Here is a 24,414-nt window from a genome sequence, read left to right as displayed (position 1 = left end):
CGTTATCGGAGAACAATGCTTTGTTGACTTCGCTCCGGAGTGTTGTGCCGTTGGCTTTTTGCTAATTATGTTGTCAAATATCACGCCGAGATTGGACGCCCATCATCAACAGTCATGATTACTCTTGAACCGTGCCACTACAACACGCGATGGATCCACGGTCTGCACAGAGCCCGCAACGTCTCGCCGCCATGTCTCTCCGTACTGCGGTGATGACGGCCCCAACAATAACCTGTCCCTCTCGGACGATATCCAGGTCTTTCAGATGGAGGGTCGGGAAATATCATCCTATGTTAGGGTAATCCCCATCCAGCCTCGCGCGATCGCTGTTTTAACTAGCATGACTTCCCCCCATTGAAGCCCGAAGCTGCTTGCTGCAGATATACCGGTGTACTGCGACCTCGCCCGGTGGGTGTGAGATTGATACCCAAGCGATTGACCTCTCATATGCCACACAAGACTAGAACAAGCTACGCAGGCCCTGCAAGAAGACGTTTCAGGGTTCAATGAGGCGCTTCTGCGTTGCTAATCAACTGCAGCCATAACGTACAGATGGATTGCGTGGGTGGTGGGTATGAAGCATTGCTGATCCCTCTTCCATCCAAACAACCCCGTTTTGGTTGGCTGCCCGCCCAAGTAGGACCCTGAAGTTGAAGGAGGTGGAGGGCTTAAATGACGCCAGTGATCGTCCCGTTGTCTGGACCCTGTACACCCTTTGCTCCATCCAAATTCCACGTCCAATGCTCCTTCGTGTTCTGCGGTACTTGGTTGACATTGGCCTGTGAAGAGAGGGGAATTATCCGGGGATCTTCTCTTGGTGACGCGAGTTTTGTGGAACAATGGCTCGACCGACGATCGGTGGGTGAGGTAAGGTGCGGATAGCGCGGGTTAGCTGGGGAACAGGCGGCTAAATTTTGTGAGCTGATCTGTGGTGATGTGACATTGAGACGGCAGCTATGATTCTGAGGCTTTCATGTTCACATGTTATTATGGATGCTTCAGTGTGTGGAGGATGGTGGTAAGGCGGCTTGGGACGTTTGTGTCGATCGATCATGACAAGGTCAGGTCAGCTTCATCTTGTGCTGGTGATCTGAGGTCATTGCAATGACCATCAGTAGAATGCTTCTCGGCAGTTTTTCGACTTTACACGATCTAGTCTAGAGCAGAATCATAATCTCCTGCCACTTCCCTCGCCCCAACGAAGGCAGAGGATTCGGATCCCACATGAAGTAGCCGTATCTAAATGTTTTGGCTAAACTCAGTAAGTACTGAGGAGGCCCGAAAGTCGGTCAAATGATTTGTATCTACGATCAGACATAGTTCCGTTTGGCAACTTAAGCAAGGATGCGTCGGAGTTGCCAGTGTTCATGAGCGAGATTTGATAAGTTCAGGTCACCTTACATGTTTAGGATTTCAGTGTTGGTAAGCATGGAACGTTTCAAGCAACTTTGTTCGAGGCTGAGCACGATGCTGAACTTTGGACTAGGAGATGCTTTCCTCTTTTCGGCCATCAAAATTGCCGTGTAATAAATAGGTAATACACTGTCATTTTTTGAAGACTGAGTTTACAACTGGTTAGTAAACTACTCTACCATGCCTTCGCTGAATGGACTGGGCTCTAGGAATTTTGGACTGTCGAGTAGATAAACCTGTTTTATGTTCTCTACATGGCCTATATCGAATTAATCCTACACAACAGCTTACTGTGAGCTGTGTCAACACTCTGTCATGATTAACCCAAAAAGGGTTTTCTCAGCGTCTTGGAGCCAATTGGTCCGAGGCTACTGCATATATACATGTACTTGTTCTAGTGATTCATCGAGACCCTGGCTTGGTTTTGTCCATAGTGATCGTGGTGGCCGATTTCTTCTTGGCTTTCTTATCCTTCTTCTTGAGCTTAGGTACGGCGACGACGTTGGCGAAAAGTTTTCTTGTCTGACTTTGTTCAAGCGGCTGCGGAGAACTGGGACTCTGTGGTGCTTGTAGATTCTCCGAGGCATCATGTCTGTGAAAAGCTGCCTTGATCGCCTCCAGGACTTCGTCTTTGTGGAACGACGAATCATAATTGCTTGTGGCAGTGACCAAATATGATCTCATTTGTGCTTCCAATCTCATTCGTGCTTCCCAAGCCTGTCTTCGAGCCACTTTCATGGCTTGCCGAGCCGATTTTGAATGAAGAGAGACATCTGTCAATTCCACTCTCTTGGCCTTGATGAGTCTCTCTTGAATTGGCGTGAGCTGTACGATGATGCCAATCATGAGTAGCAGGAACGCCAGAGTAATCTCCACAATGGCCAGATGTAGACAGATCAGAAGGCCCGATGGAACTTTCCCAACAGAATGTGGATGTATTACCGGGACTGAGGGTGAATCGGATCGACTGACCTCTTCATTCGCTCGATTTTGAGGTACGCTCTGTTGACTTCGGAGCCAATATCTTGAGCTCTTAGGAGTGACCACGTCACCCGACGTTTGACTGACTTGTGGTACGACCAGGGTCTTCTCCCTACTTGTTTGAGTTTTAGATGTATTCTGTTGGCCTTTAAGAGGAGATTTTGGACTCGGGAGGGCGATCGAATTGCTCGAAGTCGTACTGACAAGTGGTACAACTTTGGCCACAAGCGGTTTGCATATATTCAGCCCGGTGGCTGTTTTGAGAGGCTCAGTAGTAGCTACCGCCCATTTTGTGCGGGCTAGACTTCGGTTAGCTGTGGAAAAAGACTTTTGTTCGACCACCAAATTAGGAACTTACTTCTGCTTTTGGATATCGTTCTCCAAGTATGCATCGATATCGCGTTATTCCCAAAAGTGGTTAGCCATAGATCAGTGCAGTCTACCGGCCAAACCTGATAGCGATAGTCTTGAGCTGCTTGAACAGTTGGGTGAACTAGAAAGATCCGACAAAAGGTCGGGGTTCCGAGACGGCCTTTTAGTACGGGCTCCTCAATATCTTGATAGTTGGTAAGGCCATCTGGATGAAAGCGTTCTGGTGGCGGTGGAGTCAGGACAGTGGTGCGTGATCCTTTGGAGATGCGCCATGCGAAGATGAGAGAAGCTCCTTTCATGTAATCAGACCATGCCGATGAGCTCTTGCTCTTTCGTAGACATTGTGGATTGCTCGAAACCATCAACGGTCCCATGACGGTGGTGAGCGTCTGCAGTCCTCGGTGATCCGCCCAATCTTGGGCCTGTTTTCGTCGCACGTCGCTCCATAACACCTGCTTGTCTTCAAGCCACGGACAGCTATCGAACTGTTTCATTATCTGCTCAGCCTCTCCTGCCTTTAGGTATTGCGGGCAAACTGTATGAATGAGGGCTTGGCAAGATATAGTCTGCTGACTATTCGTGCCTTCTGGTTGGTTTGATCTCTCTGATGCCATGGTTTTGAGCAGTAGATGTTGAACAAAGCAGCGAAGTCACTCGCAGTAACGATAGGTAGTCAACAGTAGTCTTCTTCATATTATAACCATCGAGTGAATGCTACGGTGCCTCGGAATCATATGGGGAAAGATTAATGAAAGTTACTATTGTATGAGGGCCACACAAGACGTCAGAAGGATGTCTCATAATCGACGGTTCCCATGACAATGCGTGGATCTGAATGGCTATGACAGAGCAACCTTCAGCTAAAGTTCCTTGAGGCTTGAATTGAGGTTGTTACCCCGCCTTGCGTGCCAACACGATGGCCAATTCACGAGCAAAGATGGTGAGTTTGTGCGAACCTGAGGGGTTTGCACCGGGGCGAGAACTTACTGCTTCAAAATTCAATTCTTCAATCAGCTGATTGGGTTTCCTTTGCTTCAGATACTTTTTGCAACCTGAGAGTGCCCAGAAATCATTCAGCCAGCACGAGATCACACTCTCAAGGATTTCACACCTGCGTCAAATGGTATTACAGTTAAGAGTGATGTACCATTAGCTTATGAACCCCCCGAGAAAACAGCAAAACGTGGATTAAACTGCATAATAAATTGCAAGAGTCAGTATTTGATCATGTTCACACTTCTTTAAAGGTGATTGGTCAAGTCTTGGTAGCCCAGATATGATGAGTTGGCTACAGCCTCACTCACAGTCTCAGCGGGATGGAGACAGCGCGACCAGGATGCTGGCCAATGCTTGATCCTAGCTCAGACCTCAAACCACAACAAATTCAACGTGCTTTCGAGTAGTTGGCAATACAAAGATCTGAGGCAACGCACTTTCCTTATGGAACGACTCAGTCAAGCAGGAAATCCTTTCGGAGCCGTTGTCGTAAATCTACGCTTGGAAAGCTATTTTCAGGGTAAGGTACGAGTAGGAGCCGTTTTTTTTACCTATTTAGTTCGGATGACTAAGTGACCTTTCCCTCTTGCAATCTCTACATATAAGAATACATGCCAAGGTTTTGTCAGGGAATATGAGGCCCACGATGATACTGACTGGATTAGAGGATATAAGGTGTTAATTGGTGCCTGTTTTAATGGCGGCGTTTTCGCGACAATTATTTATCGATTCTGCCTCCGAGACACTAGGAAGGACTGGCTAGTAAGGGAAATGTAGTGGTCAAATGACGGACGTTTGGGAGGTCATCTGACTTAGACGCTTTCACTAATCGATAGATTTGTACTAAGCGAGCAACAAATTCTTGTCAGTCAGCAGCAGCAGCTTCTACCATCAACTAAGACTTATGGTCTTGTAAGACACAGCATCCGAAAAGCCGCTCTGAGCTCCCTGGCAAGGAGATCATGACAAACGATATGGTCGGGGAAAGTCAGGCACCGCTGCGAAAACTAAGCCAAAAGAAGATCACTGATGAGCATCATCTGTCAAAGTGGACCAAAAGATTGGATTTTCTTTTCGCATATCTGGGTGAACATGTAAAGTCGGCATTGGATGGCTCTCTCCCCCCTGGATCGGCCAGACGGTGATTGTAGTCCCGGGAGAGGAATATCGTCTCTTCTGAATAGCAGCTTCTTCTGCGCGGAAAAGAGTGAAAGGTTCGTCAGGAAATGTCGAGGAAAGTCTTGAAGTGCAACGTCTTAAATTCTTTCAGATCTTCGGACTAAGGACAAAGCCTTGAAACCATCCGCATTATCTTAAGATCAGCCTCAAGGAAAACTTCGGCGATTAAAATCGACGCTCGCTGGATCAGATGGTGTGCTCGTTGAGGACTGGGAATGTCTAAAGCGCCCAACGATTGTGGAGAATGCCCTGCCAAGGATTCCACAGCCAAGTAATACTGGACTCAGAGATTCTGCGAGAACTGTACAGCCAACAAGAGCGGCAACGATTTCAGCTTTCACTTGGTATCTCGCATCCTTTCGGACTTTCCGGTGATCTTTCGCCCGAATGACTCGCCACAGCCTAGCCGCCGAGACATTTTAAACAAGAGACGGGGGCGGCAAAGGATTCAAATATTCACTCATGCCTCGGCAAGCTGCCAATGATGCCATCCTTATAGGTCATGTCGCTGTATTTGTTACGCAACTCGATCTAGGATTGAAGTTGGGTGGATTATGGCGACATTTCTAGTTTTTCACAATAGCTCTCCCTAGCTCGCCCAACTGAGGTTGTGCCCGTTCCCAGAAACAATAAGCTTTCGGTCGGCCCGTCCGGTGGCCTTTTACGGTAAATAGACAGACACATCAAATTTCATGGTTCGGGGGATGTCTCTGCTCTTGTTGGATGCGCAAGGACAAGCCCCCCACTCTCGCAATCACGCAATCAACGTCGTGTCATGGAAAGACGCCTGATAAAACACCGATAAGGATGGTGATATCGGCCCGCCTCCATATCTGTCGTGGACATGGGGTCCCGCCGGCCGGGGAAGTGGGCAGCAATTATGATAATTATGATAACGTTCCGCTCATATGGTTCCCTAAACACTTAAAATAAGCAATTTTTGGTATTGTCTGATCCTTAAAAATTGCTGAAAGTGTTCGGGCCTCTCTTAATTGGCAAACTACCAAACTCCACTGAACGGCCAAAATTGAATGAAGGGGAGGTTATCACAAGTTTAGAGAGGAATTGGCCACCCACTTCCCGGGGCAAGGATATGCGTGGGGCTCGAGGGTAATGTCGCAACAAGCTTCCTCAAGCTCGCGATCACCATTGGCCCCGCCTTGGCCTTCTGGGCAGGCCTGCGGTTCCTACGGCAGAGAGTTTGATGGAGCCCTCTATCAAACTGGTCTGGAGGTGTATCTCAGAATGCAACGTTCCCGGGACCAGTAGATAACATATTAGTAGGGGGCACTACGTAGGCCAAAACCCAGATTATCGTCCTTCTTCAGCTTCTCCTTCTTCAGTATCTTGACCTGCACTATCAAGTCATAGAGAGCCAAGTTGACCACCATGGGTGAGTACTTTTAACATAAATTTGACATGCGCTTAGTTTGCTCACATGCCTCTAGCTGAGAATGTTGTCGGTCTCAACGTGCACAAGGTCGTCGAGCCCGACTCCGACCAGGGCGTCCATCCCGAGAAGGCTCACCAAGTCAGTGCTCTTGACGTAGAGTCTCAAAACAACTCTCTCGATCACACACGCTCTGTCATCGATGATGAAGCATATCCGGCTCCGACCGACGAGGAACGCTCGACGTTGCGCAAAGTTGCAGACTCCATCCCCATGATATCGTGGTCCCTTTGCGTCATCGAAATGGCCGAGAGAGCATCATACTACGGTGTCAAGGCCGCATTCAACAACTACCTCCAGTTCCCTCTGCCTGAAGGAGGTCCTGGCACCGGTGCTATCAACAGGGCCAAGCCCAACTCTCATGCTGGCGCTCTTAATCTTGGACTACAGACAGCTTCTGCCCTGGGTCTTCTATTCACCTTCCTGGCTTACGTTATTCCAATCTTTGGTGCGTGGATTGCAGACGTCAAAATTGGCCGCTATAAAGCCATTGCATGGGGTGTGGGTATTGGAGCTGTTGCCCATGTCATCATGGTTGGAGGCGCTGCTCCCTCAATCTTGAAAGCCGGCCACGGAGTTGCGCCGTTTCTTATCAGCTACTTTCTCCTTGCCATCGGAGCCGGTATCTTCAAGCCCAACGTTGCGCCCACTGTCATCGACCAGTACAAGCACCAGCGCGAGTACACCAAGGTTCTCAAGTCAGGAGAGAAGGTTATTGTTGACCCCGAGACCACCGTCAGCCACATCATGTTGATCTTCTACGCGTTTATCAACGTTGGCGCCTTCTTCTCCATTGCTGTCGTCTACATTGAGAAGTACCATAGCTTTTGGTTGGCTTACCTCGTGCCCGGTATCGTCTACTTCCTGCTTCCGCTTTTGCTTCTCGCCACATACAAGCGAACAGTCAGAATCCCGCCCCAAGGTTCCGACCTGAACCGCTTTGTCAAGATTACTGTTTCAGCAATTAAAGTGAGCAAAGGCAACATCTTCTCCAAGAACTTGTGGCAAAACATTCGCCCCACTGCCCTTGCCGAGCGGGGAGTTCATGTCGGATACTCTGAGAAAGACGTTGACGATGCGCGCCGTACGTGGCAAGCTGTGCAGATTTTCCTGTACATTCCCATCTGGAACTTGAACGATGGTGGTGTTGGAAATGTTCAGAGCAACCAAGGTGCGGCGATGACATCTGATGGCGCACCAAACGACTTGCTCGGTCACTTCAACCCATTGGTCATCATCGTCTTCTCCCCGTTCATGGCGAACATTGTATACCCATTCCTTGAGCGCCGAAACATCAAGTTTGGCCGTATCAGCAGAATGACAGTGGGATTCGTTTTGGCCATCATCTCATCCCTTATCGGCGCCTTGGTACAATGGCGCGTCTATGCGACGAGCCCATGGTAAGTGTTTCTGATAACTTGCTTCAAACCTACTGAATGCTAACCTTTTATTGAAGTGGTTACGCTGCTAGCGACTGCGATGACGTCTCGCCTATATCTATTTGGTGGCAAATCCCCAATGTCGCGCTTGGCGCCATGTCTGAAATCTTCATCAACGTTACGGCCTACGAGCTGGCCTATGCTCGCGCCCCAGAGCACATGAGATCGACTGTTGTCGCTCTCTTCCTGTTCATGACAGCGTTGAGCAGTGCACTGGGACAGATTCTTGTTCCGGCCATCGAGGACCCAACCCTCATTTGGGCCTGGGCTGCCCCGGGTATCGCTCTCTTCGTTCAGACCATCATCTTTTGGTTCAGGCACCGAAACATGAACGACGATGTCTTCATGACTCACAAGGAGGACTTTGAGAGCGTTAACTCTGGCGAGAATAAACTCGTCGAGAAGGATGAGAAATGATGCAGAACGGGAGTGGTCTGCAGATTCTGTGCAGTCCTGGATGCTTGCTTGATTGGTCTCACAATCCATGTCAACCAGTCGTCCGGAACTATTGCACCTGTTGCTATTAACTCAGTTTCATTCAAGACAAATTGATAAATCGTAGCTGTGGAAGGCCATCGGGTAGCATACATGGCATGCCATGTGATCGAGTTGTTGCAAACATTTTATCGGCGCCGGTGCCATGCCCTTGATTAATTCCAACGAAGCAGCAATGTGGATTGACATGTGTTTCAACGATGATAGTAGACGGCTTGATTTTCTTTTAGCTATCTGCAGTCACTGATTGGTGCATTCCTCTGAGCATCGTTAAGTGACTTCCAGGGAGAGGAAAACCTGTTAAGTCTGTTTCTTCCGCGCTCAATCGCCAAGCCGTTGATAGAACATTGATCCGCTTAGCATAAAGTGCGAGACATTCCGTTACGGTACCATGGGACCCATCTTCGAGCCGGCTTCATTGTCAGGCCACAGCCCAAGGAAACCTACATGCAGGCTCATACACAGCAAGCATGTGAGCGAGGATTCCTCGTCGAGATCACTTTTATCACAAGACGCACCACAACGGACAGTGCTAATGCAGGCGGTGAGAGGAAGAAGTTCACGACTCGTGGTTTACTTCGGCCGAGTTGTAGGATTTGGTCCCTGTTAGTATCGTATCACAGGGTATCGAACCGTACGGATGATTGGATCAAGTGGTAAGCGCATTTCATCTGCGTGTGGAAGTAGGAGATTAGCCTGCAGGCCAGATATCGTCTCGTCCTCAGGCTTACTCCGGCTTCTAAGGCCCGCGGCAGTGGATCCGCTGGCTCCACTGACTCAGCGGTCGACTTGGACTTCCATTCCGACAGTCCGATTCCAGGCCGGATCCGGGCCGGATCCTACAACTCGAGCTCGCAACTCGTTCTCGCAACCCGCGTCGCGATAGTTTCGACATAAGCCTGGATCGTGGTCTTATGAGAATGATGTGGTGTCAATATACGGATAAGCGAAATACCCTTAGGTTCCGGTATTCCTAGGCTATCTTCCTTCCACCATCGTAATTGGCGGCAGCGTAGAATGCCTCCCTGGTCTGATCTTTAATTTTTTGAACCACTAGATGAAGAAAAGAGCAGCAAGGGGAAGGAGGGCTTTTAATATATGGGTTTCAAAGTTGTGGAATTTGTTGTCTTTGAGGTATTTGTTTTTGGGTGGCGGGATTCCCGACTCAGTTGAGAGGGTATCCCATGTTAAGCGACTCATATAAATTTATTGTCGAGGGTTGCGACACGACTCAGCAACTTTTTGGACGCTCGGTGCCAGCTTTGTAAGCCCTCGGTACCCGTCAATACCGATCAATAGTAAAGGACTAAGAGCTGGTTTGAAGGGAGAGAAATTGTGTCACTCAATGTTGAATGATCATGAACGTGCCTTCTCATAGTCTTGCGCATAACCCTAAACAAAAACAATATAAAAACCCTTGGGACTTGAGCAATTTTGCTTATTAAAAGATGTTATCATTGGTTTACGTATCACAGGGGTGATTGTTCGAGTCGTACCGTGGTGACGAAGGGTCAATTAATCGTATGTTGATCTCTGCATGAGGTGGAAAACAGAGGTTCTAACAGGAGGTTAGACTGTTGAACGCTGGTATAGAGGCCCTCGGATGGCCCCTGCGCCAGCGCTGACTTAAGGTCGAATTAGGCTTCCAATCCGACAGTTATAGCTTAAGATATTGATAGTACTCTTCAAGGGCTGACTCGGGGAGAGAAAGTGGTCACTTGACTTGAGCCCTTCCTCACTATTGGCTGGGTGACAAAGAATTGCCTTGACCGTCTTAACATTTGGGCAAAACCTTTTGAAAGGCTCCTCTATAGGGTTCCCGGACTTGAGACCCACACCCATTTCTGTCAATACTGCATCTCATTGATTATTCATGCAGCTCAAGAGACCAACGCCAATTTGCCATTTTCAGTGCAAGTGCCCCTACTACTTTTGATGCAACCAGATGAGCCTCTGGCGGCCTTGCTTATAAGATTGAGGAGCTCTGCTTTCAGCTAGTATCGAGGAAAATATTATGATAAATTAAGGTCTTGGCACGGAGCCGTTTTCTTGAGAGACTCGGCATGTCCAATGGGAATACACTTCTTTCTCTCTTAAGCCAAGATCCCTCAGCGGTCGTTTAGTACGGCACACGCGGGGATAGCCTAGACACGCTAGGCACCTGAGCATCCCTTTTGAGTCGGATGTCGATATCCTCCAACTGGGGCCCCTTGACAAGTACCATCATTCTGGCATCAATTTTCCTGTTGATTTTTTCTCAATGACCTTGTTGAATGCAATTATAGTTGAGTGGGTGACAATTGAAAGGAACGTTAAATCAGGCCTTAGCCGAAAGGACAAGAGGTATTTGTAAAAGACATGGGCATGTTCAGCTTAAATAGACAATCTCGCCCCTGAATGGTCAAAATTTCATCAGGCAGCATTCTCAAAATCTTCTTGCAGGAGACAACTGGATATTAAGATTCGATGGCTGCGGCTGCCTTTCTTAAGACCTTGGTCCTTGCTTTCTTGCTGATCCAAGGCGCTCAAAGGTAAGCACATCCACATCCTTCTTTGTCCAGAGGATGACCCAGACTGACATGACCTACGACTAGCAAGGACCATAGCAGTCATAACTGCTGCCTTTTGACCGTGGAGGGATGGGTTCCTAGGAACGATTGGACAGAAGCGGTGTGCACTGAGCGCTATGGGTCCGTGGTGAGTATATATCTGTCTGGCTAGATCTCAAAGACCTGCTAGTACTAATCAAATCAACAGGCGAATTTTGATGGTGTTAAGTGCATCCGAAAGCCCGGTAACGAAATCAGTGGTGACGACTTTTTCGCCGCGTGTAAGCTGAAGGGAAGATTAGACGGGTACGCACAGTGGGAGAGGGGATCCGGGTACCGTGGCACTTGCTCTTGATTTGAAGTCAGTACAGTTGCATGTATCTGAGCTCTGTCTCTTGATACGGATCTGAAAAGTCTTGTTTTGATAACTTTTTATTCCCCATTACGGCTCCAGGCGCCTTGACGCCTGTGCCTTGACGGCCAATTCTGACACTTGTACACCTAAATATGGACTTGCGCCAGGGTCCGTTCCTTGCACTTTGTTACCTGTTGAGAGATAGGATGAGTAATAACGCTTTATGTACGTTTGTGTACCCGCGATCTTCAAAGTCAATACTCACTAGTGGTATTTGAGATTTGGGCCCGGTTTGGTATTTGGGCATGTTTACTAATGACCGCAGGCTTTCTTCTCAGTCCATAGATCTGCTATATAAGACTCAAAAAATTTCGATCCTGATATACACGGTACCATTTTGAACGACTGTACACTACTATGATTGCAGGCCGAAGTAAGGCCTTCTGTTCAGTATCTACGGGGGCATCATAATGGTGGTCTACTGATTATCTAAGCTATGGTACTTCGACCTTTGATGTTCTGCTTTAGCCATTCGAGTTGCAGTATTTCACGACCAGTGGGCCATAACCGCAAATATACGGCCAGGGACTTGAACCTACCCCATCACACCATACGCAGTAGTTCGAGAAATGGTTCAGAATCCCTTCTCGTTGATTATCTGCAAGGGTCTGCTTGCAGGTTGGCTCCTGCTGTGTGAATGGGCAGGGAACATTTAAGGCATAATTCAAAGCGAGTTTAGCTGTGCCACAGTGCTATAGCGTTCCCCGTGCTACGAAAACAGAACTTTGATCCTGGGAATGCTCAAATAAAGAGACCTGATCCTTCCAATATGCTGGTGTTTCCTGGTAGTAATTGTCCAAGGAGATAGGAGAAGTTGGCGCCAACCCGGACGACCGTTCGTGAGTACCCGTTCCAGAGACATACCGAAGCTGTTCAGCTTCCAGGCGAGGATGTCCTGTCATGATTCCATTAATACATGTACCTTGGGCAAGGTGGATAGCTGGAAGACAGAGTCCCTGAGCAGGGTAAGCGGGCCTTAGACGGATGTTTGGCCTAAAATGGAGTATATTCGCCTCAGGATTTTGAAGTCTATGCTTACCTAATTTAGGGTGTCAACGCTTAAAAGACCAACAGCACTTGTTAAGTGCTGATCCAGGAGAGAGGAAATGGTCACGTGACTCGAGACTTCACTCACTTATAGTGATACTGTTGGCTCGGTGACGCTACCTCCACCGTGTTGACATTATGGGCAAGATCTTTTGAAAGGCTCCTGTGTACACTACGAAACATGCGGAAACTTTCCGGCCCGAGATTCGGGCTAGACCGATGACATGGCCTTATCTAGGACTTGTCCGCCCTTTTTGGGGACTCATCGGAGCGCCCGAGCGACTTCAGGAAAGATAAGTTTGAAGGCAGCTAACGCGAAAGAAGCAAATCTTTGAAGAGATTGATTTCTGCCGGCTTTGTAAACTTACGGGGTTGGTTGGTGGGTGCAAAGCCAGCTATTAGGTGAATGGGAGCGTAAAAAGCAGTCTAGGATTTGGTCACGAATGGAGGAGTATGCCGAGGATCCAGCACACTGACCTAGCCTGGAAGAGCCGCTGATTCAGCGGCAAACCGACCCGGCTTTAACGGAGTCGGCATCACGACATCTGAGACTTCGTGATCAGCAACCTGACTCCTGTGCTTGAAGGCCGCTAAGCATCTCCCTGCCATTGAAACTGGCATGGCTAGATGGAGAACGGCAGCTTTGACGCGGCTTGTCGGGGTTGGGTGGGGGTTCCTAGTGCGGATCTCTCCTTGTCCTATCGCACTTGAGAGTACTAGCAGACCGCATCCTCCTGACGATTTGATGCTTGGATACGGATATGCCCAACGACATCCTGTGTCTCACATCCCACGCTCATATCAATGTGAGCGGTTCCTTGAACGAACCATACGCAATGGAGGATGGACAAGAAGATTCGTCCAAGAGAAGACGAACGCTGGCCATCAAGCTTAGGCAGTTGTTTCAAGCGGCTTCGATGATTGAGGTGTTCAGCACATCATTGCCCGCACTACGAGTCATTTCGCTGCCCATCTTATTGTCTGAAGACTTTTGCAGGCGGAAAAATTAGCCGGGCGTTGGTGTTGAGACGATGAAGATTCCTCGAGATGGGGCTAACAAGTTGCTGACTCGTGAGTACGGAACAGTTCAGATTGATGCTGCTCGTTCGTAATAAGGCTGAGATATGTTTCATGTACAGCCTTCATCCAGTCGGCTTTGAAAAATGACCGATGCGTTTGGGTCAAACAGAGTCTGCACATCCCTGCAGCCCCAGATCCGTCACGACTCTGGCATAATCTATACTTGATGCTTGCCGTCAGGGCCCACGCATTGATACGGACAGACGCCTGATTACTAGGTAACTCCCGCCGAAGCAGCAATTGGGGAAGATGGATTTCCATTCCTTGCCATTGTGCCGTACTAGCATCCACTTGTGGTCAGCTTCGGTTTCGGATGGCTGGACAGCGCCCACAGTTGCTACTCGTATGAACACCAGACCGTTTTCTTTGTCATTCCTAAGGCCCTCAAGAGAACCGCAAGATAAGGTATTAGAACCATTAGCAAGACGAAACATCAGCTTCTTGGACACACCGGAATTTTAGTCACCGACGGAGCTATAACAGCACGCTCTTTTACCAAATGGGAAGCGCGATGCAACCTCGATGGCTCGGCCAGGCCCCTTTCTTACTTTTTCACGACCATCCTACTTTTCGTATTTGTTGACTCTATACAGGGTACGAAGCTCAACATGCCATTCATCAACCAGAAGGGGATGCGAGCTCGCCAATAGCCGCCCTAAGAGAAACCATCTTGCAAATGCGAGGAATCTGATGCGGCAATGGTTGAGCGCGAACCCTAAAAAGCTTATTCAGCTGGTCACTGGCACAGGGAATACGATTGTGCTCCCTACATTCATGGCGAACGACAAACACAACCATAGTGACTTGAGTTTCACCGTATTCTCTCAGGAGGTAAGATAGTCGTCCCTGAGCCGGCTCCATGTGAAATGGAATAGAACGGTTCTGATCAAGCTTTTACTTACTTCTTCTCTTGTATCCCATGGCACCGAACTCCACCGAAACGAGGCTTAGTTTGAAATCAACAAGAATTATATTCTCAAGGATTTTACTGCCGGCGATTGACCCCACGAAAACCCTCTCTTTATTCGCCCACCCCCCTAATTCACTTGTTCTTTTACAGATGACAGGAAACATGCAGGCAGATCAAGGAGGCCGCCAACATCATTCAGCCTATTATTGACAAGCGAAACACCCTCAAGCCCAAAGATATTCCCGAGGTAGAGCCTGTGTACGAAGATGCAATTGAATGGTTTCACAGGCCTCCAAATCGAGGGATGATGTGTAGAATCCAGTTATCAATCAGCTGTTCCTGTCGACTGTCGTCATCCATACTACTCTCGACCTTCTAGGCCAGGTCTTAGTTGATTTAGGAAAATACCCAGAGATGATTGAGAATCTTCGCAGGGAGGTTCAATTGGTGCTTTAGGGGAGCGGCTGGAAGAGGACATTTCTCTATAGTGTGTACCCAGGTTGCTCGATAGCGTCGTCAAGGAAACTTTGCTTGTCAAGCCTTTGCATCTTGGTAAGTTACATTTTCTCTAGACTGGCCATGCCGGCGGTGCATAATCTGATTTGTCCCGTGTTCCTAGCTAGCATGCAATGTGTCGCAGTAACCTTTATCACAAAAGGCACGAGCACACCCGTGTCTTCTCACGCTCTATGGGATGCGGCGGTCTACCCAGTGCCGGGCAAAGAGAATTCGTAACTGCTACACATAATGAATAGTGCCCCTGAACACCTCGGCTTCAGCCACAGCGAGCACGCTTGCCCCAGTCGCTTCTGTGCCGCCAACGATTTCAAGATCGCTGTTGTGCATATTATGCTCCATTATAAGTGCAGGCTTCCCGCTGGTGCTGATACCTCGATCACTGAATACGGCTTCACACCGTGTCTGAACCGCAGCTTGTAATTGGAGATTCGGAGGCGAGCCGACGAAGTTGATCTGAACTTCGGAAGCAAACATTTTCGGAACCAAAATGGAGGCATAGTCACATTTAGGATTGGGGTGGGCATCCTGAGGGCTACAAGCAAGACGTGGATCACCCAATGATGATAGTTCACACAAAAAATTAGTGTTGGTTTTCAATAATCCAGGGTTTCTTACTCAGGATGTGAGGCCTCGTCGTAGTTGCATGTCCCCTCGTCTCGGGGCCCTCCAGATTTGCAAACGCCTAGAGATCAGCCGAGCTAGTGAGTAATTGCATGGACTGGACCTCAAAGGTTCTCGAAATTTGGAAGCCATGCCGCCCACTTAATTGGCCATGTGTTGAACAAAGACGTCATATTAGACACCGAGCAACATTTGTATGTCCCCAGATGCGGGGTCACGGCGAACTAATGAGGAGTTCAAGTCGGCTATATATCTCCGCACCTATATGTAGACTGCATCGGACGCAACCTATATATTTGTTTTGCGATGTTGAATAAGCATTCAAGCCCTCCTAAAAAACGCCGTAATTAATTCTTATTGAAGCATTGAGGTCATGGCTTACGATTTGCCTTTCAAGGTATTTGATCATCCTTCCTCTCCTGTGTCTTGGCCACTGATGATGTCAGCTCGCCAATTCCGATCTTTTCAAGACGGACGCCTATGTCCACGGCTCTTGGGTGACGGCATCCTCAACGAAGCGATTCGAAATCGAGGATCCAGGAACAGGCAAAGCCTTTGCCTCCAGTCCAGATTTCGACCGTTCCGATGTCGATGCAGTGGTAAAATCATCACACGAAGCCTTTCAGACCTTCCGCTACGAGAACCCGAGGTCTCGGGCCAAGAAGCTCCTGGAATGGGATCGCCTCATTCGCGAGAACCGGGATGACATCGCTCAGGTTCTCACCCATGAGTCTGGGAAACCCGTCGCCGAAGCGCAAGGCGAGCTTGACTATGCCTTGGGCTTCACGTGGTGGTTCGCTGGAGAAGCTGAGCGCATCCGAGGAAACATCTCGACGCCATCCGCGCCTAATCGAAGAGTCGTGGTTGTGAAGCAGCCCATTGGCGTGGCCGTGGCGCTTGTCCCATGGAATTTCCCTATTGCGTGAGTACCGAATCTCAGATTCTTGACCGGGTTTTTGTATTCCTTGGATGCTGAAATGGTTGCAGAATGATTCTACGCAAGGCCGGCGCTGCATTGGCAGCCGGATGCACAATGATTGCGAAGCCCTCACCCGAGACACCCTTGACATGCCTCATCCTCGCACACTTAGCCACAAAGGCTGGATTCGGGCCAGGTGTCTTCAACGTAATCACAACGTCCCTCGACAACACCCCAGAGGTCGCAGAAGCTCTGTGCAAACATCCATTGACGAAGAAGGTCTCGTTCACCGGTTCTACGAATATTGGCAGTCTCATCGCCAAGCATTGCGCCGAGGGTCTAAAGAAGCTGACGTTGGAACTTGGTGGAAACTGTCCCTTCATCATCTTCGACGACTGCAATCAGGATCAAGCCCTCGAGCAGCTGCTCGCCCTAAAGTGGCGTCACGCAGGTCAAGCGTGCATCACAGCCAACCGCGTATACGTCCAGGACGGCATTTACGAAGAGTTCCTCCACAAGCTAGTGGAGCGGACCAAGAAGATTAAGATGGGACACGGGACTAAGTCGGATACTACCATGGGTCCCCTGACTACACCCCGCGCCATTCCGAAAGCCCAGGCTCACGTCAAAGATGCGGTAGAGGCAGGCGCAAAGGTGGTACACGGAGGCCGAAAAGGAACAGAAGTCGGCCTGGAGACTGGCTACTTCCACGAACCGACCATCCTACGCGATATGAAGCAGTCCATGCTCCTCAGTCGTGAGGAGACATTCGCCCCGGTCTTGGGAGTGTACAGATTTAGGACCGAGGACGAGGCCGTTCAATGGGCCAACGACACGAGTATGGGTCTGGCCAGCTACTTCTTCACTAAAAATATTGATCGGACATGGAGACTGATGGAGAACTTGGATGCTGGCATGATCGGGATGAATACTGGTAATTCATCAGCAGCAGAGTCTCCATTTGGTGGTATGAAGCAATCTGGCTACGGGAAGGAGTCTGGCAAGGACGTGGCTATCGAGGAGTACCTTGTCTCCAAGACTGTGACCATGACTTTGGAGGATCACTACTGAGAAAACAATTGTTGTAGATGCTGCACGCTTCTCGCAATTCCCTAAAGCAATACCTATACTCTCTGTGCTGTTTACCAGATACATTCGGTGGGCAATAGATACAGTGAAAGTCTCCAAAGCCGGGAATCAAGGAAACCCGAAGGCGAGTGGCGCCTGGCCAGACAAAGCCATCGTCATACTACTCCTCCGCATTGTGAATCGGCGCCTGGTACTACCTCAAAACCCGTCGGAGCGACGAAATTGCCACACCTCCCGTTATCACAAACGCCTTGCTGAATTGCATTCCCGCATGCGTGTCCGTTGGCGGCGATTTGCTGGGCGGAGGGCTTGTTTCGTTTCGCAAAGTCGCTAAACTCCCGGGGGATGAGCGTAATGGCGAGAGCCTCGCCTCGCATGCCTCGAGGTCTCGGTGCTGCGTACATGCTTTAGCTTAAGTCGGAGGTGTTGAATCTATAAATCTGGCTCTCACCGGCAAAGGCTACTTCTGACACCAACAACAACGCGAAGGCGAAGCCGCTCAAATGCATAATGCACCTGGCAGGAAGAAATTTGGGCAGGCGGGCGTCGAGAAGGCTTAGCAGGGAGTCGATTATACTTTATACAGCCGTCCTTCTTCGCTGTTCTCCCCCAGAAAATTCGACCTCGTTTCTTTGCGAATGTTAAAATACAAGGCCGACGTTGCAAAGCATCAACCTCTCTGGGGTTGTCAAAGGTACTATGTAGCATTTTGGCCGATGGTGAACATTAGACGTCGCCACGATATATGATACTTGTTTTATGTCGGAGCCCGTGAGACAATGACAATTAGCGGGTCTCCGGATCTGCGTATGAGTTGCGAGCCGTTGATCATGCAAAAAGGTGTGAAGCCTGGTCCCAGTCCATCATCCGACAAATCTCATACACTGCTGGTTGGGGTACCCTGGGCCGCATGATTGGGCGATTTTGGCCCGTTCTACCACCACATGCAATTTTAACTATTTATAAGAACACGAAAATCGATAGCGCAAAGGGAAAGAAGGTCGATATGAGTATGAATCTGTGGGAAATATTCGCATTATTTGTCAGCCCTTTAAGAGGTAGTCGGCTGCCCTTCGCGCATTCTGGAAACACCCATGGCAGCTAGATATTAGTTAATGATTGTAATGACAACGCATGCAGACAGATGTGTGTAATCTCTGGTTCTGAGCAACATTCACAAGAATTATAATTCATCTAGGTGGCCAAGGACTGTTGTCCAGTCAAGAGTTAAAGGGCAAACAACCTAGCCGAAAAGCGAGAAATAAATTATACAGCAGAACCTTGCCCGCAACGATCATCTCAGGCCCAAATACTACTGCAGCATTTATCATTATCTTGTCCCAGAGATGGGCCAGAAGCGAAACTTCCCATGATATCTTTGGCTACTCAGAATGGCACGACAGTCTGAATGGCCGTGCCTAACTTCGAATCGTCCTAGAGACATTTGGTGAACTCGGAGCAGCAATGGAAGATAATGACGAGTAGCGGAATAAAGCAGAAAGCGTAGTCTCCTATGTGTCATGCAGTGTTACGTAGCATAAACCTGACAAATGTTGCCGGAAACCACCGCCTTCACCCACACACGCTGTCTTTCAAGAATGACGGTTCCATCTTTACCGGCAATACAACAGTAGCAGAAGTAGCGGCGGCCTTGGACAGATGTCAGCTCCTGATGGCCGAGTAGTTCTTGGTGTATGCTGACAGCATTGGCTGATAACCACTAAAAAACGTGCTGCTGTAGCCGGAGACGCATGGTGCTGTGCTAGACCGTTTGCTGAGTGTCTGGCGCTGGTGCTTTTGGATCAACCTTCCTCTCAGCGCAATTACAGCTATAGTCGTATTTCTTTTCGTCAAGCCTGACGTCGTCGACTGCCGTGTTTGTGTCTTCGATCCAGGCAGGATTGCTTGTATGTGGAGCTTGTCTTGACCTTTGATATGTTGAATGAGTCTGACTTTCCCACAGACATCCAGATCTGGATGTTGGGTACCACATATGAGATTCAGTACCGTCGTCACCTCGATGTCTCCGTGGCTCATCTTCAGATACTAAGTCGAGACAACGACCGCGTACTGTTATGTCAATGAATTTCCCATTTCCTAACTTTTTCAACAGTTTTACTAAAGTTACCTTAAGCAGGGCAGATACTCTCTTAACGTTCGGCTTCGGTGCCGATATGGGTATGCAAATGCCCCTAGCAGCCATATAAACATACGTCTGGGATCAAGTAGTTGGTATCGTAAAGTCACGGCGATACAGCAGCAACGGCGGTGCTTGGGGCGTATGAAGAGGCGTTGCGGTCGTGCTTTTTGTTATGCATCGTTCTCTTTTGTTCAACCTTTATTGATCCTCTGAGGACGGGACCGAAAAGTGCCAAACAAGACACGATGAAGGGTATGCAAACCGCATCCGATGGCGAAATGCAAAGCATTAATATCTGAAGGCGGGCCTCACTAGTCATTCGGGGCATGAGCTCTGTCGAATGAATGGTGCCAGGGTATCATCGGTTAGGACTGAAGAAGTTCTCATAAAGTCGCCTCTTGTTCTGACATAAAGCCGTTGTCGGGTACTCTCAGCTACATAGAATTGGCTGTTCTCTTCTCAACGACTGAGTGAGAAGCTGTATTTATTATACGTCTATTTCGCAGCCGCTTCATGCTGTTTTATCTGATTACAGCATGAAGCTTGCTAGTCAGAAATCAAATTCCGTTCTGAGATATTAGGAGGCCTGATGTATAGGAAGTTTGCCATTGATCACACATTGTGTAAGGAGCTATTTAGAAATGGTCAGGGTTGAAGATAGCATCACCTCACACCTTACATCCAAGAATCCTTTTAGTTATCAGAGTCCGCTTGTTGTACTTAATCTAATTCCGGCTCATGCTCCACTATTTTATAGTCCATTGGTGATTAATCCAGGCGCGTGGGATTTTGAGATTCTGTTCCCAGTAACTTCTCCTTAAGTCTTGTACTCCAAGCGAAATATTTTGCGACCGGATTCTACCTCAGGGGATTATCTCCAGATACCGGCTCGCTGTGTATATACGGGGCAGTAGGACCGCATTGCGGTTGTTTCCATAGAGCCTGAGATAGCCTAGAACGTTACTGCTCAGGCTACGCTATGCTGCGTGAAGTCGTCGACTCACAGAAATGACATACCCCTAGACGAAATAAGGCATCAGTGGCAGTTCTGATGCCATATTACACCTAGGGGAATATAATTTCTGGGAGTTTCGGATGCTTGACATGTTCGTCAACACAACGCCTCGTTCTGAATCACACAAGAATTTAGCTTGGAAATTTGCTCAATACTTTGATGACTAACAGCTACTCACCTTTTCAAACATGTTTCCCGGATGTCCGATAAACAGTGCGTTACTGCGGGGGAGCAAACTTGCAATGCTTCCGGGCGTGTCGAAGGCAGTTATCCCTTCGGGGAAATCGCTTTCCGCAGCCGCTGTTCGGGCACGCATGACACTCTTCTTGAGCCGCTTTTGTGTGCTTAAGGCAGTGTTTTCGCATATCTTTGGGTAGGTCGCAGGAATAGCTGCAACTCCAATGTTGACACATATATTTTTTTCGTGAATGACACGATGATCTGACGGATTCATGACTGTGCTGTTCGAATGGCGAAGATGTTGCTGGAGTGATATAATTTGATTCAATTGCTAACCAGTCATGGCAGGTTTTCTCATCCCCGATAGTGCTCACGAATGGGCGGTCAGGATGGTTCGAAAATGGTTCGATTTTGTTTTCATTAGGCTCAAGTTGTTCGAGCGAGATTGTATTTAGGCAGTCGTCCAAGTAGCCCGATAGTGACACGAAGTCAAATTCATGAGTTTGGATCCCATTGGAAAGTCTGGATAGGACTTGATCCCAGGCAACACACTGCCTAAGTTGGCTGGGATGGTGTGCGGGTTGCTCAGTTGTGAGGTCGATAGGCGGCGGCGAGTCGCAGTCGAAATCGATCAGTGTTTCGGGGGAAAGGATTCCACACCAGAATCTCCGAGGGTCGATTGGTTCTCGTCAAAGGGCCGCCGTCTTTCTGACGGACGGCGGCCTGTAGAGGCGCTAAAGAAAACAATAGGGTGATGCCTTGCAAAGGCAATATGAAACAAGTGTCTAATCCAACCAGCAAGCTCCAGCTGAATGAACTGAATTTGCTTGGGATTTGAGAGAATCGAAGGGAATCTGAACCGATGCCTGAGGGGGAAAAGTCAGCGGTTAAGTACTCAATCGGGCCGCACTATGCATTTCTGCAAGTAAACAAGAGAGTCCTGTGGCTTGCAGGTGTCCGGACCTGCGACCACCAATCAGACAGTTTGCGGGCTAAAGGTCACACCGAAGACAGGACTCAAAAGTCAGCTTCAGCTGAAAAAAGACTGGACGTTGATCACTCAGCCCCCACGTCGTTATCGGTGGTCGTAGAAAACTACCAGTGCAGCGTCCACACAGACTAAGCCTTCGAAAAGCGTCGGTGTCGATCTTGATCTTGAGACAATTCTTCTATTCCGGTGCGAAGTCTATCATTTTCTGTGTCTCTTGGAGGAAAGATTCTGGGACCTCATCGAACGAAGAAACGCTGAATCCTTTGTTAGTGCATGTAGTTGCCGAGTCTCATACTCTTGTAGGCTATCATTGTTGCAGATTTGCTCAAGACCTTGGTTGACAATGAAAAGCGTAAGGTATGCAGAGTCAGAAGCGCAGCTCCGAGGAGTGAGTCCTCAAAGGTCAGACAGAGTCCCACTGTGTTGTGAAACGTTCTATCCGGCAGGGAACAGAGTCCCCGTGAGTCCTTTTGAGTCCAGAGGACTCTTCAAGAGTCAACAGAATTTCCATTCTTGAACGACTTCGGAATATAAATATTAAGCCAACTTCCGTTGGCTCAAATCAGTAACAAACCGTTGCTTATCCACAGCCAAACTCCCAGCCACGAGAATACAACCTAGAAGCGCGCGCTCTATCTATATTGCTCATCCAAAATGAACACCAACCCAGAAAAAAAGTAAGTTCTCTTGTAAAACAAAACCGATCTTTTCTTCCTAGATAGTGACAATAATCTGCATCCAGTCAGCCTCAGCAAGGCAAAAGACAAGGCCCTGACCTAACGCTACATCCGACCCGTGAGCTTCACTCCTTCAGGGAAATCTGCCGTATATTCCCCTATTCCGAATCCCTCAATGAGACAATGGATCGATATTTCAAGTCTCTTGACCCATGTTCGATCCCCCTGCCCCCGGACGAGAAGGAAGAGACGGAGACGGGAAGCGAAACGGATACTCAAACAAGCTGCGCTGCACTTGTGAATGGGGAACAATCTTGAATCAAGTAAGAAGAGAAGATGTTCACGCGACCATCATGACCGTCTCATTTGCTCAAGAATGTTAGTGACGACTTCTTGATTAGCTAGTTCAGGCCCAGACAATTCTAAATATCATGCTGTATCATGATATTATTTAGCCTTGCTTCCCCTTTCCCACAAGATGCTTCTGCTGTCTTTCGTGTTTATCCAAGTGTACTAAAACAGAGTTAGCAAAGCATGGCTGATGCACGCTAGGAATTCTCGTAACATACCTCAAAACAGCACGGCTTGCCGTCTCCAACCGTGACAGCGAGAAGATTTGCTTCGCTCCAAACAGGCCTGAAGCCACACCTCTCGATCTTTTCCCACCACCCCGCAAACTGGCTTATCTGGGGCCCCTTCTCGGGCACATGAATCTCAATCACCAGTTGCCCAACCGGGACCTCCTTGCCCTCAAGCTGGCCACCTTGTGCATAGTCTCCCAGGAAAGACTCCAACGTCGGGAACTCATCCCCTTCAATGTCCATCTTTATGAGATCCACGTAATCGTGTCCCATCTTCTTCATGATACTCTTGATTGACAGAAAATCCGTCTTCTCTTCTTCATCGTAGTAGTCGTACTCTGCAACAGCCGTCTTGAAAAAATGCGTCCGATTGGGATATGCTTCGAGTCCCGCGCCCCAGCCATCGACCGTATCGTCAAAGCCATAAATCTCAGCTGTGGTGGAGCGGCTTAGCATCTCCGCCTCGAAAGAAGAGTCATCCCCGATCCCAAAGCTGTAGATGCGAATTGGTCTCTCAGAGGCTCTGGAGTAGATTTTGAACTTTTCGTATTTACTCATCCCGCAAATCCACTTTCCCCCATCACCGAGTTTGCCGACTCGTTGGACATCCCACGGGCATGTGTACGTCGCCGGAAATAGGTCCCAGATAGTATACCAGAAACGGAGGCTTTCGTCTCTCGGAGTAAACCTGGTCGCAGTAGTATGAGAATTGACCGTAATTCTATGAAGAGGACAAGTCCTGTTCATTTACTCATTGCACTCACTTACAGTGTTGCGTCATAGTCTTTGTTCTCACTCATCCACTCGTGTCTCTTTTGGACTGAATCCGACCACGACTTCTCCGATAATGCTGCCCGAGCAAGCTCGCCCACATGAATATTTCTCTGTGATACTACCCAGGATGACCATGTTTCATTTAGGATTGGTGTAAGGAAGTAAAGAAAAGCGACCGGGAAGCAGACGGGAAGGATGCTCAACATTGACCATCTGTTCCAATACGCCGTCTTCCGAATCGCCATCATGTTTCGACGGGGTGCCAACACGCAGAGAATGGTGACTATGTTCCAGAATGAAATGGGATGAAGGGAATTATCAAAATTGTCTGCTTCGACAATCAAGAAGACGCAACAGAGGTAGGCGATGCACTGAGTGGTGTGGCACTGACTTTACGAGCCGTCAACGTCCATCCAGACCCCATAGTTCAACAGCCATCTGATCTCGACAGCATCATCAAAATAAAGTTCCATCTCCCTCTTTTGATGAAACGACCTGCATGAAACCGTTACCAATCCGAGGCGGCCTCATCGCCATGGAGTTCTTCCCAAGTGCCCGCCACGAGTCAGTTTTCAGACGGGG

The 24,414-nt window shown here is 48.6% G+C and overlaps 7 protein-coding genes across 7 annotated transcripts; 3 read left to right on the top strand and 4 right to left on the bottom strand.

The window, feature by feature from the left end:
* Positions 1-1,815: 1,815 nt before the first annotated feature.
* CORC01_06323 (uncharacterized protein) lies at positions 1,816-2,151 on the bottom strand (the record flags this gene model as incomplete). The annotated part of the gene is made up of 1 exon (XM_022617964.1): positions 1,816-2,151. The coding sequence occupies one exon, from the start codon at positions 2,149-2,151 to the stop codon at positions 1,816-1,818; it is 336 nt and encodes a 111-aa protein (XP_022475477.1).
* Positions 2,152-2,693: 542 nt separating this feature from the next.
* On the bottom strand, positions 2,694-3,380 carry CORC01_06322 (uncharacterized protein; the record flags this gene model as incomplete). Its single annotated transcript, XM_022617963.1, has 1 exon — positions 2,694-3,380. The coding sequence occupies one exon, from the start codon at positions 3,378-3,380 to the stop codon at positions 2,694-2,696; it is 687 nt and encodes a 228-aa protein (XP_022475476.1).
* Positions 3,381-6,379: 2,999 nt separating this feature from the next.
* Positions 6,380-8,247, top strand: CORC01_06321 (POT family protein; the record flags this gene model as incomplete). Its single annotated transcript, XM_022617962.1, has 2 exons — positions 6,380-7,791; positions 7,848-8,247. The coding sequence occupies 2 exons, from the start codon at positions 6,380-6,382 to the stop codon at positions 8,245-8,247; spliced, it is 1,812 nt and encodes a 603-aa protein (XP_022475475.1).
* A 2,544-nt stretch (positions 8,248-10,791) lies between these two features.
* On the top strand, positions 10,792-11,229 carry CORC01_06320 (uncharacterized protein; the record flags this gene model as incomplete). Its single annotated transcript, XM_022617961.1, has 3 exons — positions 10,792-10,856; positions 10,920-11,022; positions 11,083-11,229. 3 exons carry the CDS (start codon positions 10,792-10,794, stop codon positions 11,227-11,229), a joined length of 315 nt encoding a protein of 104 aa, XP_022475474.1.
* Positions 11,230-15,839: 4,610 nt separating this feature from the next.
* Positions 15,840-17,456, top strand: CORC01_06319 (succinate-semialdehyde dehydrogenase; the record flags this gene model as incomplete). The annotated part of the gene is made up of 3 exons (XM_022617960.1): positions 15,840-15,863; positions 15,913-16,388; positions 16,454-17,456. 3 exons carry the CDS (start codon positions 15,840-15,842, stop codon positions 17,454-17,456), a joined length of 1,503 nt encoding a protein of 500 aa, XP_022475473.1.
* Positions 17,457-17,629: 173 nt separating this feature from the next.
* CORC01_06318 (uncharacterized protein) lies at positions 17,630-17,983 on the bottom strand (the record flags this gene model as incomplete). Its single annotated transcript, XM_022617959.1, has 2 exons — positions 17,630-17,868; positions 17,926-17,983. The coding sequence occupies 2 exons, from the start codon at positions 17,981-17,983 to the stop codon at positions 17,630-17,632; spliced, it is 297 nt and encodes a 98-aa protein (XP_022475472.1).
* Positions 17,984-22,928: 4,945 nt separating this feature from the next.
* On the bottom strand, positions 22,929-23,616 carry CORC01_06317 (uncharacterized protein; the record flags this gene model as incomplete). The annotated part of the gene is made up of 2 exons (XM_022617958.1): positions 22,929-22,964; positions 23,047-23,616. 2 exons carry the CDS (start codon positions 23,614-23,616, stop codon positions 22,929-22,931), a joined length of 606 nt encoding a protein of 201 aa, XP_022475471.1.
* Between the last annotated feature and the right edge of the window lie 798 nt (positions 23,617-24,414).

The sequence above is a fragment of the Colletotrichum orchidophilum genome (assembly GCF_001831195.1).
Source record: "Colletotrichum orchidophilum strain IMI 309357 chromosome Unknown Scaffold_47.1, whole genome shotgun sequence".
In the NCBI taxonomy this organism is placed as follows: domain Eukaryota; kingdom Fungi; phylum Ascomycota; class Sordariomycetes; order Glomerellales; family Glomerellaceae; genus Colletotrichum; species Colletotrichum orchidophilum.
The sequence above is the reverse complement of the archived record's forward strand: the minus strand, read 5'-3'. Positions and strand labels throughout refer to the sequence as shown.